Below are 14,020 nucleotides of genomic sequence, written 5' to 3' on the forward strand. Positions count from 1 at the left end.
GAGGGAGTACCCTCTAAAACGTCAGAGTCCTCCATAGCTATGGGCTATGTGCTAATATAACAATAACTAACATTATATAAAATATAAAAGCGGCACCTTTATACCCCCAATGGCTTGGGCACTCACCAATGCCTATGACCCAGGCACACAGAGAAAACTGCTTCTCTCTGATAACCTGTACGGTCAGAGAGTAGGAAGTGAAACTACAACCACACCCGGTCACATGGAGCGCAACCCAGGACTGCCTCCGCTAAGGAAAAGCCTACCAAGCTTGTAAAGCTGCGCAGCTCTAAAGTGAAAGTAACCTGTATGTTCTACCTCAGCCTATGAGCCTAAACATCTCACACATAACGCAGTATAAATCAAATAAAAATGTATGAGATTAACCCCCCCTCAGGCGATATTAACCCTTGATTCCATACAGATAAAAGGAGCCACACTGTGACCCTGTCTTCTAGCGTTACCATATGTGTAAAAAATAAAATGATCTTACCGGAATCTATGCTGTGAAACAGAAACACAGCCTATCAAGTGTGACAATCTTGTAGCATCGCTCCTGACATGGACTTAAGTGATGAAAGCAGGCAGTGAAACTCGTCAACACTGATTGCTTAGGAGCTGTTAATACGAGTCTGGATGGTTTTGTAGAAAGACTCTCCCTGCATCTCCAGACCCTAACTTTCGTCAATGCTCTCACTGAGAGGCTGAAAAGACTACTTAAAAATCCAGTTCCACTTCAAAGGGTAGATACACCTTATAAGGAACTACTCCGTATCTTCTGTCAACCTCCTGTGACGAAAGGCAAAGAATGACTGTAATATGAGGGAAGTGGGGGAGGTATTTAAGCCTTTGGCTGGGGTGTCTTTGCCTCTTCCTGGTGGCCAGGTTCTGTATTCCCACAAGTGAGTAATGATCTGGTCCAAATAAATCCTTCCCCTTGAATGGTAAGGAAAAGAGTCTGGATTTAGAAACCATATCCACAGACCAAGATTTCAACCAGAGAGAACTGCAAGCTAGGACCGCAAAGCCTGAAGCCTTTGTGTTAAGGTGTACAATCTGCATATTTGCATCACAGATAAAGGAGTTAGCTATTCTTAAGGTCTTAATCCTTTCCTAAATATCCTCGAGGGGAGATTCCACCTCAATAAGTTCTGACAGAGAGTCACATCAGTAGGTGGCTGCCCCAGCCAAAGCGGCTACCGCTGCCGCCGATAAGAATAAAAACCCTGTGTGTTGGAACATTCTTCTCAGGTAGCATTCCAACTATCTTCCAGAGGGATAGTGGTACACTTAGCTAGTGACAAAATGGCACCATTCATCTTAGGGATGGAACCCCACAATTCCAGCTGAGAATCAGGGACCGGGAATAACTTCTTAAAAGTTGAGGAAGGGGAAAAAGGAGTTCCAACTGTTTCCCATTCATTATAGATAATATTCGCCATGCAAACTGGGATGGGAAAAGTCTGTGGGGCTTTTCTGTCCTCGTAAACCCTTTCTAACTTAGGAATCTTAGGTTCCTCAGGCAGTTTGGCCTCTGGAACCTCTAAAGTAGACAGAACCTCTTTTAGTAAAAAACGCAGCTGTTCAATCTTAAATCTGAAGTAGTGCTCCTCGGGAAGGAGGGGGTTTAGTAAATTAACGGCTAGATTTAGAGTTCTGCGGCCAAAGGGGTGCGTTAGCTACGTATGCTTTTTTCCCCCCGCACCTTTTAAACAACGCTGGTATTTAGAGTTGTCTGAAGTGCTGCGTTAGGCTCCAAAAAGGGAGCGTAGAGCATAATTTACTGCAACTCTAAATACCAGCGGTGCTTACGGACGCGGCCAGCTTCAAAAACGTGCTCGTGCACGATTCCCCCATAGGAAACAATGGGGCAGTTTGAGCTGAAAAAAAACCTAACACCTGCAAAAAAGCAGCCCCATTGTTTCCTATGGGGAAACACTTCCTAAGTTTGCACCTAACACCCTAACATGTACCCCGAGTCTAAACACCCCTAACCTTACACTTATTAACCCCTAATCTGCCGCCCCCGCTATCGCTGACCCCTGCATATTATTTTTAACCCCTAATCTGCCGCTCCGTACACTGCCGCAACCTACGTTATCCCTATGTACCCCTAATCTGCTGCCCCTAACACCGCCGACCCCTATATTATATTTATTACCCCCTAATCTGCCCCCCCCAACGTCGCCGCCACCTACCTACAATTATTAACCCCTAATCTGCCGACCGGACCTCACCGCTACTCTAATAAATGTATTAACCCCTAAAGCCAAGTCTAACCCTCACACTAACACCCCCCTAAGTTAAATATAATTTTATTCTAACAAAATAAAATAATTATTATTAAATAAATTATTCCTATTTAAAGCTAAATACTTACCTGTAAAATAAACCCTAATATAGCTACAATATAAATAATAATTATATTGTAGCTATTTTAGGATTTATATTTATTTTACAGGCAACTTTGTATTTATTTTAACCAGGTACAATAGCTATTAAATAGTTAATAACTATTTAATAGTTACCTAGTTAAAATAATTACAAAATTACCTGTAAAATAAATCCTAACCTAAGTTACAATTAAACCTAACACTACACTATCAATACATTAATTAAATAAACTATCTACAATTATCTACAATTAAATCAACTAAACTAAATTACAAAAAAAAACAAAACACTAAATTACAAAAACAAACAAACACTAAATTACAAAAAATAAAAAAAGATTAAACTAATTACACCTACTCTAAGCCCCCTAAAAAATAACAAAGCCCCCCAAAATAAAAAAAATGCCCTACCCTATTCTAAAATAAAAATTGTAAAGCTCTTTTACCTTACCAGCCCTTAAAAGGGCCTTTTGCGGGGCATGCCCCAAAGAAAACAGCTCTTTTGCATTTAAATAAACATACAATACCACCCCCCCAACATTACAACCCACCACCCACATACCCCTAATCTAACCCAAACACCCCTTAAAAAACCTAATACTAAGCCCCTGAAGATCTTCCTACCTTATCTTCACCACGGCAGGTTTTACCGATCCGTCCAGAAGAGGCTCCGAAGTCTTCCTCCTATCCGGCAAGAAGAGGTCCAGAAGAGGGTCCAAAGTCTGCATCCTATCCGGCAAGAAGAGGACATCCGGACCGGCAAACATATTCATCCAAGCGGCATCTTCTATCTTCTTCCATCCGGCGCGGACCGGGACCATCTTGAAGCAGCCGACGCAGATCCATCCTCTTCTAACGACGTCCTAAGTCCGAATGAAGGTTCCTTTAAGGGATGTCATCCAAGATGGCGTCCCTCGAATTCCGATTGGCTGATAGGATTCTATCAGCCAATCGGAATTAAGGTAGGAAAAATCTGATTGGCTGATTGAATCAGCCAATCAGATTCAAGTTCAATCGGATTGGCTGATCCAATCAGCCAATCAGATTGAGCTTGCATTCTATTGGCTGTTCCGCGTCGGCTGCTTCAAGATGGTCCCGCTCCGCGCCGGATGGAAGAAGATAGAAGATGCCGCTTGGATGAAGATGTTTGCCGGTCCGGATGTCCTCTTCTTGCCAGATAGGAGGAAGACTTTGTACCCTCTTCTGGACCTCTTCTTGCCGGATAGGAGGAAGACTTCGGAGCCTCTTCTAGACGGATCGGTGATACCCGGCGTGGTGAAGATAAGGTAGGAAGATCTTCAGGGGCTTAGTGTTAGGTTTTTTAAGGGGTGTTTGGGTTAGATTAGGGGTATGTGGGTGGTGGGTTGTAATGTTGGGGGGGTTATTGTATGTTTATTTAAATGCAAAAGAGCTGTTTTCTTTGGGGCATGCCCCGCAAAAGGCCCTTTTAAGGGCTGGTAAGGTAAAAGAGCTTTACAATTTTTATTTTAGAATAGGGTAGGGGATTTTTTTTATTTTGGAAGGCTTTGTTATTTTTTTAGGGGGCTTAGAGTAGGTGTAATTAGTTTAAAATTCTTGTAATCTTTTTTTATTTTTTGTAATTTAGTGTTTGTTTGTTTTTGTAATTTAGTGGTTTTTTTTTTTGTAATTTAGTTTAGTTGATTTAATTGTAGATAATTGTAGATAGTTTATTTAATAAATTTATTGATAGTGTAGTGTTAGGTTTAATTGTAACTTAGGTTAGGATTTATTTTACAGGTAATTTTGTAATTATTTTAACTAGGTAACTATTAAATAGTTATTAACTATTTAATAGCTATTGTACCTGGTTAAAATAAATACAAAGTTGCCTGTAAAATAAATATAAATCCTAAAATAGCTACAATATAATTATTATTTATATTGTAGCTATATTAGGGTTTATTTTACAGGTAAGTATTTAGCTTTAAATAGGAATAATTTATTTAATAAGAATTATTTTATTTCGTTAGAATAAAATTATATTTAACTTAGGGGGGTGTTAGTGTTAGGCTTAGCTTTAGGGGTTAATACATTTATTAGAGTAGCGGTGAGGTCCGGTCGGCAGATTAGGGGTTAATAATTGTAGGTAGGTAGCGGCGATGTTGGGGGGGGCAGATTAGGGGGTAATAAATATTATGTAGGGGTCGGCGATGTTAGGGGCAGCAGATTAGGGGTACATAGGGATAATGTAGGTTGCGGCGGTGTGCGGTCGGCAGATTAGGGGTTAAAAAAATTTAATAGAGTGGCGGCGATGTGGGGAGGCCTCGGTTTAGGGGTACATAGGTAGTTTATGGGTGTTAGTGTACTTTAGAGCACAGTAGTTAAGAGCTTTATGAACCGGCGTTAGCCCAGAAAGCTCTTAACTCCTGGCTTTTTTCTGCGGCTGGAGTCTTGTCGTTAGAGTTCTAACGCTCACTTCAGCCAAGACTCTAAATACCAGCGTTAGAAAGATCCCATTGAAAATATAGGATACGCAATTGGCATAGGGGGATCTGCGGTATGGAAAAGTTGCGGCTGGAAAGTGAGCGTTAGACCCTTTCCTGACTTACCAGCGGGCGGTAAAAACCAGCGTTAGGACCCCCTAACGCTGGTTTGGACGGCTAACGCAGAACTCTAAATCTAGGCATAAGTCTCCAAGAGTTTATCCTCTGATGCTACAGAGGTTAGCTCATCCTCTGACAGTTGAGACATACTAGCTAAATCTGATTGGAAATTAGCTGTATATAATTCAGTAGAACTATGTTTAACCTTTCTCTTTCGTTTCCCAGAGATAGGTAAGGCATTTAGGGTCGCAGACACAGCAGATTGCAACTGCATGGTAAAGTCCTGAGAGGTTTATGGCTCAGATAATTAGCAGGGGTTAACAGATTTAGCTCCCTTCTTAGACTTTGTAACAGTACCCAGGCAATTGGAACAAAATTGAGCAGATGGACAAACCACCGCCTCCTCAAAACATAAACAGGTATTCCTTCTAACGTATTATCAGAGTCCTCCATTGCTGGAGATGCAATCCCACAGTAAGAAAACAGTTTCAAACAACAACGGTTTATTAATAAAAAAGGCACCTTTATAACCCTAATGGATGGGGCACTCACCACCTCCTAGACCCAGACAAGACAAACGCTCTCTGTAGGATTGCCAGAGTTCCTGTAGCAGGATCGTAAAACTAATGTAGCCACGCCCAATTACGTGGTGCGCAAGAAGGGACCTCTCCTGCTATGAGAAAAGCGCGCACAACTATTAGAAGCTGCGCAACTCACAAAAACTAAAGTGAAACCTGTCTGTTCCATTGTCAAAAGTACGCAGTCTATTTGAGCCCAAACCTTTACAAGTGTTCCTTAGAGAACAAAGCAGTACATATATTCCCCAAACTGTTCCAAAATAATCTCTAGTGAAAATAAAGCGGACTTGCCCTCCAGGATCTATTCTGTGGAACAGATACAGCCTCTCAAGTGTGACAGCCTTGCCACAGTGTTCTGACATGGAGTGTGAAAAGGCAAGCAGTGTAACTCGTTAACACTGATTGCCCAGGAGCTGCATCTCCAGACTCTAACTTTCATCAATAGTCTCCTCACTGAGAGAATTATAATTACTTAAAACACCAGTCCTCTCTTGAAGGGAAAATACCCATTTAAGGACTATCCAAAACTTCTGACACTTCTCTGCCATCCTCCTAGTGACGAAAGGCAAAGAATGACTGGGGGGGGGGGGGAGGGGAAGTCGGAGGGATATTTAAGCCTTTGGGTGGGGTGTCTTTGCCTCCTCCTGGTGGCCAAGTGTTTTATTTCCCAACAGTAAGGAATTAAGACGTGGACTCTCTCTGCCTTTGGAAATAAAGTGTATTTTCTCATTTTCAGACCTGGAAATGCACGTGCTGACTTATCGAGGTTAATTCTGCTACATACAGTGAGGGAAAAAAATATTTGATCCCCTGGTGATTTTGTACGTTTGCCCACTGACAAAGAAATGATCAGTCTATAATTTTAATGGTAGGTTTATTTGAACAGTGAGAGAAAGAATAACAAAAAAAAAAAAAAAAAAACGTATTACAAAAAAGTTATACATTGATTTGCATTTTAATGAGTGAAATAAGTATTTGACCCTTTTGCAAAATATGACTTAGTACTTGGTGGCAAAACCCTTGTTGGCAATCACAGAGGTCAGATGTTTCTTGTAGTTAGCCACCAGGTTTGCACACATCTCAAGAGGGATTTTGTACCCCTCCTCTTTGCAGATCCTCTACAAGTCATTAAGGTTTTGAGGCTGACGTTTGGCAACTCGAACCTTCAGCTCCTTGCACAGATTTTCTATGGGATTAAGGTCTGGAGACAGGCTAAGCCACTCCAGGACCTTAATGTGCTTCTTCTTGAGCCACTCCTTGGTTGCCTTGGCCATGCATTTTGGGTTATTGTCATGCTGGAATACCCATCCATGACCCATTTTCAATGCCCTGGCTGAGGGAAGGAGGTTCTCACCCAAGATTTGACGGTACATGGCCTTGTCCATCGTTCGTTTGATGCAGTGAAGTTGTCCTGTCCCCTTAGCAGAAAAACACCCCCAAAGCATAATGTTTCCACCTCCATGTTTGACGGTGGGTATGGTGTTCTTGGGGTCATAGGCAGCATTCCTCCTCATCCAAACACGGCGAGTTGAGTTGATGCCAAAGAGTTTGATTTTGGTCTCATCTGACCACAACACTTTCACCCAGTTTTCCTCTGAATCATTCAGATGTTCAATGGCAAACTTCAGACGGGCATGTACATGTGCGTACGTAGTGTGTTACTAATTGTTTTCTTGGTGACTATGGTCTCAGCTGCCTTGAGATCATTGACAAAATCAACCCGTGTAGTTCTGAGCTGATTCCTTACCGTTCTCAAGATCATTGAAACTCCACGAGGTGAGATCTTGCATGGAGCCCCAAACCGAGGGAGATTGACAGTTATGTTGTGTTTCTTCCATTTGCGAATAATCGCACTAACTGTTGTCACCTTCTCACCAAGCTGCTTAGCGATGGTCTTGTAGCACATTCCAGCCTTGTGTAGGTACAATCTTGTCCCTGACATCCTTGGAAAGCTCTTTGGTCTTGGCCATGGTGGAGAGTTTGGAATATGATGGATTGATTGCTTCTGTGGACAGGTTTCTTATATACAGGTAACAAGATGAGATTAGGAGCACTCCCTTTAAGAGGGTGCTCCTAATCTCAGCTCGTTACCTGTAAAAAAGACACCTGGGAGCCAGAAATTTTGCTGATTGATAGAGGATCAAATACTTATTTCACTCATTAAAATGCAAATAATTTAATAACTTTTTTGAAATGCGTTTTTCTGGATTATTTTGTTATTATTCTATCTCTCACTGTTCAAATAAACCTACCATTAAAATTATAGACTGATCATTTCTTTGTCATTGGGCAAACGTACAAAATCAGCAGGGGATCAAATTATTTTTACCCTCACTGTATATGGTATTACCTGTCTTGGATGATAACTGCAAAGCAATGCACTTTATACTATCATAATGACTTCAGCTAGTCTTGTTGCCTGCAAACTCAAGCCTGGATTGGCTCCTCCAAATAAGGTTAATATGTTAATTTGTTTTAAAGATGTTTACACTTGGCTGATATGTTATTCTATAGTCTTGTAATTACAAGGTGTTTACTGTCCCTTTAAGTAATATACTGCAACAGATTCATATACACAATGGTTTTAAAGGGGCAGTCTTCTTGAAAATGTTTATTGTTTAAAAAGATAGATAATCCCTTTATTACACATTCCCCAGTTTTGCATAACAAACACTGTTATATTAATGTACTTTTTACCTCTGTAATTACCTTGTATCTAAGCCTCTGCAGACTGCCTCCTTATTCCAGTTCAGTTTGATAGACTTGCATTCTAGTCAATCAGTGCTGACTCTTAAGTAACTCCACAGAAGTGAGCACAATGTTATTTATATGCCACACATGAACTAGCACTATATAGCCATAAAAAACTGTAAAAATGCACTGAGATAAGAGGCGGCTTGTAAGGGCTTAGAAATTAGCATAAGAGTCTATGTAGGTTTAGCTTTAAACAAAGAATACCAAGAGAACAAAGCAAATGATGATTAAAGTAAATTGAAAAGTTGTTTAAAATTGCATGCGCTATCTGAATCAAAACAGTTTAATTTAGACTAGACTGACCCTTTAAGCATTTAAAAGTGTAATCTTTTTAGTAAATGTTGCATTGTTTTGCATTCCAAGAACACAACCCTTGAAAAAGGCTCTTTTTTTGCATTTATCAGACATGCTCTTTTGGCAGGGCAAAAGGGGCACCTGCTCAACTCCCTATGCTTTGGGGGCCCCCGCAATGTTAGGTGTGAGGATATGAAAAGTTGTAATATATAGTGATATTCTTTATATGGGTAAAACTGAAAGCTGAGACAGGGGAGGACGTATAAGAGTGCTGAGCTGTGGGGCCCCACATGTTTGTCTTTCCCAGGGCCCCAAAAATGCTAGGGATGGCCCAGGTATCTATCTTATCTCATGATTGTATTTATCTTATATCCTATTGGCAGTCATATAGAGATATAAACAAGATTCTGTACTGATCAAGCAATCATGATGTAGCATGTTGCAGGGTACAACTTCTGAATTATAAATGAAGCACTGCAGACTCAATGGAGAGCTGAAAAAAGCACACATTTTAGGGATATATTACAGGTAAAACAAATAATGAAAGTCCTTATTTTTAATCTGCATAATTAATTATTGTAATGGGGATTTAATATGGTTTTCAATGTTCCTTTAATAAGATTATTAAAAGGTGTTTTTTTCTTTTGAGCACAGTAAACGACACACTCAGCTCATGTGATGCAGCTATTGTAACATATTTACCTGCGGCTCCCTTTGTAACGCTGCCTGTTTGTACATCCTCACTGCTGCTGCAACATCCCGCCGCCTCTTTACATGCTGTGCGTAGTACAGATCTCCCATCTTAATCTGAGCTGCAGAGACAAGTCCAGGATAAAGTGTAAACTCAGACAGAAACAACAAAGGTATCTAGTGTCCTACTCAGAGTTTGGTGAGTGAGTCTCTGTGTCTATTACGTGCACACAATTTTCTGCTGACGTCTGGATGGATATAAGTCCAAACCTTTGTATTATTGGGGCTCTCAGAGCAAAAACAAAATGTATGCTTACCTGATAAATTATTTTCTTTCCTGGCATGGAGAGTCCACAATTCCATTCTAATTACTAGAGGGAATTCAACTCCTGGCCACCAGGTTGAGGCAAAGAACACCCAGTTATGCTTTAAGTATCCTCCCCCTTCCCACAATCTCCAGTCATTCAGCCGAGGAAACATGGAAAGAGAAGAGGATCCAAAGAGCATAGAGGTGCCTGAAGTTTAGAAAATGGCGGGTCGTGGACTCTCCATGCCAGGAAAGAAAAGAATTTATCAGGTAAGCATAAATTTTGTTTTCTTTCCAATGGCATGGAGAGTCCACAAATCCATTACTAGTGGGAACCAATACCCAAGCTAGAGGACACAGAATGGATGGGAGGGAGAACAAGACAGGCGAACCTAAACAGAAGGCACCACCGCTTGAATCACTTACCTCCCAAAAGAAACCTCAGCTGGGGCAAAATCATTGGTTTTGTAAAATCTGGAAAAAGAATGCAACTAGGACCAAGTGGTCCCTTGCAGATTTGTTCCACAGAAACCTCATTATGTAAAGGCCCAAGAAAAAGAGACAGCTCTTGAGGAATGAACCATAATTCTCTCAGGAGACCATTGTCCAGCTGTCTCATAAGCCAACCGAAAAACACTTCTCAACCAAAAGGAAGTAGAAGTGGCCCTCTAACCCTTCTGTTAACCAGAGAATACAAGAAAAAGGGCAGATAAAATTTCAGACCTGACCAAGGTCTAAACAACATATAGAAACATCTGGTAGGTCAGTCAGACGTTATACAAAAGGATCGAAAGGGCAGAGGCCTGACCTTTCAAGAACTCACTGACAAGTCCTTCTCCAGGCCCTCCTGAAGAGAGGCAGAAAGCGGGGAACCCTCACCGACTCCAAGGGGACCCCTTAGATGCACACCCCTAAAAGAATGTACGCCACACCTTAAGGTAAATCTCAAGAGATATCGGCTTATGAACCAGATAATGAAATCAAGTACCTTAGCAGAAAAAACCTTGTCTAGACAAGACTAGGTGATCCACTCCAAGCAGAAAGCGTCATAGAATTTTGGAAGGTTTGGATGAAGGAAAGGACTCTGATAAGTATAAGGTCCTACCACAGCGGCAATTTCCACAAAGGTAAGGACGATATCTACACCAGATCCACTAACCAGAGACTGTGAGACTAGGCTGGTCCGAATAGAAGCCTTGATCAGAGCTACTAGCGGATCTCCTGATCTAGACCCATATACTGGAAGTTTGGAGTTTAGACAAGATGCTAACAAACCAACTCCGGAACTGCTCACTTGAGAGTTATCAAGAATACTTTCAGATGAAAAGTCCAATCTTCTATATGAAAAGTCTACTTGCTCAGATAATCTGCTTCCCAGAAGTCCACCCCTGAGAAGTGAAAGCAGAAAATTTACAATCGTGAAACTTCCCCCACAGAAGTATGCAAGTCACCTAATTTATAGCTAAAAAGCTCTGAATTCCTCCCTGGTGGTTGATATGCACCACCAAAGAGAACAAGTTAGACTGGCCTCTAAAAAACTGGACTAAACTCAATTGAGGTCAAACTGTCAGAGCATTGAAAATTGCTTCCAACTGAAGGACATTTATTGTGAGGGAAAAATCCCTCCTGAGTCCAAAGTCCCTGAGCTCTTAAGGAACCCCCAAACTGCTCCCCTAGCCCGAAAGACTGGCATTCGAGATCTCCCAAGATTGTCCCAGGAAACATGTGCCCTGGGAAAGATGATCCTGGGAGATCCACCAGGACAGAGGGACTCTTGTCTGATTGTCTAAGACTAGCTTCTGAGAGAGGACCAAGAGGTCTTCGTTCCATTGTCTGAGCATGCATAACTGTAGAAGTCTCAGAGGAAAACGAGCAAAAGGATAATGTCCATGGAAACCACCATGAAACCAATGACTGACTTCCACAGAACTACTGATGGGCGGACAAAGGACTGAAGAGAAAGACAAGTTGCAAGAAAATCTTCCTGAAAATCGAGTCTAAAACAGACACCAAAAATCATACCTGGTATTTGGTATAAAAGAACTCCTTTCAGATACACCCTCCACCAATGAGGGTGTAGAATCAACAAAAGTGGATCTGTATGGTATCTTGATAAATGAAAAGATGGAGCAGAACCAATATATCATCTGGGTATGGAGCAACCACTATTCTCTGAGATCTGGCCACTGCCAGAAGTGACCCTTTAGAGTCTTTGTAAAGATTCATGGAGCAGAGACAAGGCCAAAAAGAGGAGCTACAATTAGAAGTGTTTATATAAACAGGCGAACCACAGGAATTGGAAATGTTCCTTGATTAGGAACAGTAATATACGCATCCTTCAGGTTTAAGGTAGTCATGAACTGACCCTCCTGAACCAAAGGTAGAAGAGAAGCCTCAATCCTGTACCGCCACTCAGTCCCAGAGAAGCGAGATCATTTTCACAGTTTAATAGTACCTCTCTTTTTAACTGGTGTACAGGAAACCTGGACAAGGAATCCATCTCCTGTATCTCAGGGAGACTACTACCACTGGGTAGACCTCCTATAAAGTCCTGGCTTGCTCAGGCTTGGAAGAAGAGGATGATTTTTGTACCTTGAAGTTGAAAAAGTAACGGAAAATTTAAATTTAGAGATCCTTGGACCTACTCTTCTAGTCCTGTGGCAGAAAGGCTCCCTTTCTGCTAGTATACACGTCAGTAGACCAAGACAGTAGCCACAGGGTTCTGCAAGATAGAATCGCAAAGTTAGAAATCTTTTGCCCCCCCAACAAACTACCTGCATGCTGGCGTCACAAATAAAGGAATTGGCCATCCTTAAAGTCTTACTCCTATCCTGGATCTCCTCTATTGTAATCTCCTCTGAAATCAGGACAAGGAGACCAATAAGAAATCGACCAGCAACTGTCGCAATACTAGCAACAGGTTGCTATTGTAGACTCTGATATATAACATCTCTCTTATCTATTTCTCTAACCATAGGATCCTTAAAGAAGTAAATATCCTCCAGAGGGATAGAGGTTGATAGAGGTTCTGGGCTAAGGTGTAATAGCGCCACATATTGGTGTCCTAAAAATACTAAGAATGAAGAAGTCCTACGAAGAAAAAACATTGAAAGAATCACCTCATATGAGAGTGATTCAAATACAGAGACCCTGCAATACCAGGTCAATGCGTGGAGTGGACAGATCTAGCTCTTCTACCATCCCCCTGTTCCAAAAATCTATTTAATATATGGTCCCCAGAAAAGAATGCACCTTAAAAGATAAAAGGAGCATGTATTAGCATTGAGCTGCCGCCAGATGGCGGCAAATATAAGAAAAACACAATATTTATCAGGAGAGACATCCTGAAAGGAAAACTGTAGGTACATATGTTTATTATGTTTAGTATGATAAAATGAAGTCATTAACCCCAGGGGAAATTACCACAAAGTTAATCTGTTGACATTGTCACCATAACCATGTAGCAATCACCTATGAAAGTCTCATGTATACATAAATATAAAAATGTGAATAGCTAGCTCAGAGGATAAAATAAAAAGAGCATGCATTTGCTTTGAGCTGCCACTGGATGGCGACAAATACTAGGCATACACAGTGCTTATAAGAGAAGAAACGTCCTGAAAAAAGAACTGTGGTTACATATTTCAGATTGAAAAAATAAAAAACAATCCCAATTATATAGTTCCACATAAAACCTAATCCTCAACCATAATGTGCTTAAAGTGACAGTCTACACAAGAATAGTTAACAAAATGTATGCTTACCTGATAAATGTATTTCTTTCCGGACATGGAGAGTCTACAACTTCATTCCAATTACTAGTGGGATATTCAATTCCTGGCACCCCAGCAAAGCTGTCAAGTGTAGCTTCCCTGACCCATAATTCCCAGTGATTCAGCTGAAGGAAAATGTAAAAAGAAGTAACACGGGTGAAAAAAGTGCCTGAGGTTTACTCAAAAAAATTTGCCGAATTATAATTAAAAATAGGGCGGGGTCGTGGACTCTCCATGTCCGGAAAGAAAGAAATGACAAGGAATGAACAGGGAGGGAGAAAAAGGCAGGAGAACCTAAACAGAAGGCAACACCGCTTGAAGAACCTTTCTCCCAAAAGAAGCCTCAGTCGAGGCAAAATAATCAAATTTGTAGAATTTGGAAACAATATTCAAAGAGGACCATGTTGCTGCCTTGCAAATCTGTTCCACAGAAGCTTCATTTTGGAAAGAACAAGAAGAGGAGACAGCCCTAGTGGAATGAGCCGTAAAGCTCTCCTGAGGCTGCTGTCCAGAAGTCTCATAAGTCAAACGAATCATACTTCTCAACCAGAGGGAAAGAGAAGTAGAAGTGGCTTTCTGACCTATACGCTTTCCAGAAAAAACAAAAAACAGGGCAGAAAATTGACTTTAATAGCTTGAAGGTAAAACTTTAGAGCACGCACAACAT

The 14,020-nt window shown here is 41.1% G+C and overlaps 1 protein-coding gene across 1 annotated transcript in view; it reads right to left on the reverse strand.

The window, feature by feature from the left end:
* The window catches only part of LOC128652729 (protein sel-1 homolog 3), a 611,474-nt gene that overhangs the window by 210,979 nt on the left and 386,475 nt on the right, over positions 1 to 14,020 (reverse strand). Inside the window, exon 20 of the mRNA XM_053705661.1 lies at positions 9,286 to 9,395. Coding sequence (XP_053561636.1) covers positions 9,286 to 9,395 — 110 coding nt within the window. The remainder of the gene's footprint in view (positions 1 to 9,285; positions 9,396 to 14,020) is intronic.

This window comes from Bombina bombina, chromosome 3, assembly GCF_027579735.1.
Source record: "Bombina bombina isolate aBomBom1 chromosome 3, aBomBom1.pri, whole genome shotgun sequence".
Lineage (NCBI taxonomy): Eukaryota > Metazoa > Chordata > Amphibia > Anura > Bombinatoridae > Bombina > Bombina bombina.